This window comes from Propithecus coquereli, unplaced genomic scaffold (genome assembly GCF_000956105.1).
Source record: "Propithecus coquereli isolate 6110/MARCELLA unplaced genomic scaffold, Pcoq_1.0 Scaffold666, whole genome shotgun sequence".
Lineage (NCBI taxonomy): Eukaryota > Metazoa > Chordata > Mammalia > Primates > Indriidae > Propithecus > Propithecus coquereli.
In genome coordinates, this window is record NW_012152685.1 from 125,583 (window position 1) to 129,141 (window position 3,559).

Sequence of the window (3,559 nt, forward strand, 5' to 3'; positions counted from 1 at the left end):
ATTTTTGTATCTAACCATCACTCTGTCTCCAGCTGAATTGTCGTCTGCTACCTCCCTTTTACTTCCAATCAGTGATCCCAAATCAGCCTTCTGATTGAATATAAAACATAAAACATTCAATTCAATACATAATAATTACCCATTTACTACTTTCTACTTTTCAGATAAATTCCAAATTCTAACATGTTCTACTACAGAGCACTGCATGGTTTGGCTTCTAAGTTATCTCAAGGTTCATTTCAATGCCGTTCTTTCCTTTAACTTTTGTAAAGGTATTTTATTCTATCCTGCCAGCAAGCGTTCATATGCTGGTCCCTACCATGTGTCTACTTCACTCAAAGTATACATTTGTCCCCTATTTGCCTAGTTAACTCCAACTCATACTTGAGGTATTTTGAATTCTGATTCTGTTGCTTAGAATTACCGGTCTTTCCCAATTGTGTAGCACATCGTCCTCATTATTGGCAATTAAAGCTAATATAGTTGTATCTGTCACACATAGAATTATAGACCAAAGTTGACTGTGGTTCTAAGTGTTTAGGCTGATTTTGACTGGGCTTACTTGTGCTCCTGGGGGCCAATTGATCTGTATTGGTGCACCTTGGCTTGCCTTCAAAAATCTCTCACCTTCCTCCTGATACCAGAATGTGATCTCATTTGCCAAGTGGCTGAAGGGCAAGAAGGAGCTCAAATGTATCTCAGCCTAAAACCTATCTGCCAAAATCCCATTGGCCAATCCCATAACAAGAGGGCTGGGCCAATGACTCTGTTCTTTGTGGGTGGAGACTATAAAGTCACATAGATAAATAAATAAAAATTCATTTATTTAATGCTTAATAGCTTCTTTAGCATCATAGCATCATCCATTCTTACTCTCATAGGTGATTCTTTATTATTCTTTTTTCATTTTAAATTATTTTTCCTGATTTCTGTCATTTGAGTGTCTTGATACTCTTCCAGATAACTTTATTGCAAACTATTTAGAAAAATGCAAGGAAGTGATGATATAGTATTTTCAGAAATTTGTTAAAAAAATCTTGTATTTTGGCTTTTACTAGGTATTTCAAGCATTTAAATGAGGTTTACAGAGAATGATCATATAATTACAGATCTTAGTGTCTGTCTTTAATACGAAGTCCAATACATGCTTTATTATTATTCTTCCTCAATAAGTTCATGATCATCAGTGGCATTTAGTTTCTAGCACTAAATTTGATATGCCCTATTTCTATCCAAATTTTGTATACAAGAAACATGACAAACCAACTGTCTTTGAAGATCATGATCCCTGAATATTTGTCTGGAAAAAAATTCTCAAAGAGCAAAGTAGAAATGCTGACTTGGCAATTTCAAACGATACGTCCCATAATCTCCACATTCCAGACGCTATCTGATTCTAAAAGGGTTTTGCCACCATAAAAATGTTACATTACCAAGACATGCAGGATAATCTAAATCTCACAGAGGAGACCTTCCTCTGTGTCAGGAGGACAAAATGCAGCAGTAGGTTTCTTTTGATTTCGTATTGCAGCTGCCATCACAGAGAAACACTGTAACAACACATAATAAAAATTAAACTAGAACTGCTAAGATGATTTTAGGTAAATACCAGACCATGAACTCTCATGCAATCTCAGAAAGCTAAGATAACATCCTGCAGTCAGTAGAAGCCTATTTATTGACAGTAAACATTTTAAATGTCAACAATTTTCAGAACCTAAGATAAAAACCAAACTAACGATTTCATTTCATTGCATTTTTATATATAATGGCAGTGTCTGTTTCTTGCATTTATTACGGAATATGTGAATGTATAGATTGGACTAAGCATTGTTTCCAAAAAGTTTTAAAGACTTATTTAAGTAATCTGTTTTGTTAATTGTCTTATGTTACAATTATTTTTGTCCTTATTTTTAGGCAGTCAGTTTTCTGTGCTTTCTTTTTCCTGCAGATTTTAATCCAGTAGTTTTATTGCTACATCTGCTGTCCCAGATCTTGCTTATGAGGCAGCAAGAATATTTGACTCCAAAAAGATGTCAACCAGCTTTGTACTAGGTGCTCCTCTCTTCCTATTTCTAACCTTTATTTCAATTTCTGATGTGAAATAAAGGTGTACACACACACACACACACACACACACACACACACACACACATATATACCTATATCTGCAATAATATAAACAATATGCATATTGCTTATATTACTGGAATATTTTGTGGCAAAACAAGGAGCATGTTGTAATTAACTAAAGTAAGAGTATGAAGAATTTAGTTCTCACCCAAATATTGCGGATTACTAAGATTTGACAATGAGCAAATTATTCAACTGCTTAGCCTCGGAATAATGTTTAAAATGAGTGTGTTGGACCAAAGAATATTGGTCCTCTAAGATAATATTGATCTTCTAAGGATAATGCTGCTCTTGGATCTAAGTAATTATTTTAAGAACTAGTATCCTCATGATAACTACCCTTTTAAAAAAGTGATACATAAAGAATTATCAGCACTTCAGTTCAAAGTTCCTGCACCTTGCAGTATAACAACAACAACAACAAAATAAAAATCTTAAACATAGAGCCAGTCATTTACGATTCTACAACTCTTGCTGTCATTTTCAGTGATTATAAAGGGAAGGGACTCAAAAAGAGGATTTCTAAGATCTTTTTAATCTCTGGAACTCTATTAATGATGTACTAAGAAAAAAGACATACTCAATTTGTCTTTAATAACCATTGAAAATAGGAAAGAAATCCTGGCACAAAACTGATACATCTGAAACTGTTTTATGTTATCTGAGATTATTTCCAGAAATATATTCACAAACTCTAGTCATTTTGGGTAGCTTCATATCTCATAGTAACAGCTCTTCTATGTGAGATCTTAAGAAGATACCTAGCAATACAGGCACTGAAGTCCTAGGTAGAACTTAATTCATGGAGACATACAGCTGATGTTCAAATTTTCCCTATAATTTTCTTGCTACTCAGTTTTCAAGCCTACATTTTCACTTCTTCTGTGATGAAGAATGCACCATCTTCCAAAATAGTTCATTTTAGTTCTGAAGATATATGCCCACATATGTATATATAGTGCAAATAAATATGCATTTGTAGGGTAAGGTTCATGCCCCTCTCAAATTATTTTCATGTGACGGGGTAATTATTTCTAATTTCACTAATGTGACTCAGTATGAAAGTGGAAAGACTGCAGGTTTGTATGCCAAAAGCACTTAAATGTAAATCCTACCACTCTGACTTCTTTTTTTAAATTTTTTTATTACAGAATACTAAGGGGATACAAACTTTTTGTTACATGAATAGCTTTATAATGCTTTAGTCAGGGCTATAAATGTGCCCATCACCTGAATATTGTTCATTGTACTTGTTAGGTAGGTTTTTACCCCGTCTCTCCTTCCTGCAGCCCCCTTCTTGATTTCCAGTGATTTTTATTTCTTTCTGTGTCCATGTGTGCCCATCAGTTAGTTCCAAATTATTAGGGAGTACATGGGTGTTTGTTATTCCATTCTTGAGATGCTTCACTTAGGATACTTATTTCCA

The 3,559-nt window shown here is 34.1% G+C and overlaps 1 protein-coding gene across 1 annotated transcript in view; it reads left to right on the forward strand.

Moving 5' to 3' along the window:
* Window positions 1–3,559, forward strand: part of LOC105823291 (ephrin type-A receptor 5-like) — a gene marked incomplete at its 5' end in the record, with an annotated part of 143,922 nt that overhangs the window by 116,647 nt on the left and 23,716 nt on the right. The window contains one exon of the mRNA XM_012660436.1: window positions 1,918–2,048. Within this exon, the coding sequence (XP_012515890.1) occupies window positions 1,918–2,048 (131 nt within the window). The remainder of the gene's footprint in view (window positions 1–1,917; window positions 2,049–3,559) is intronic.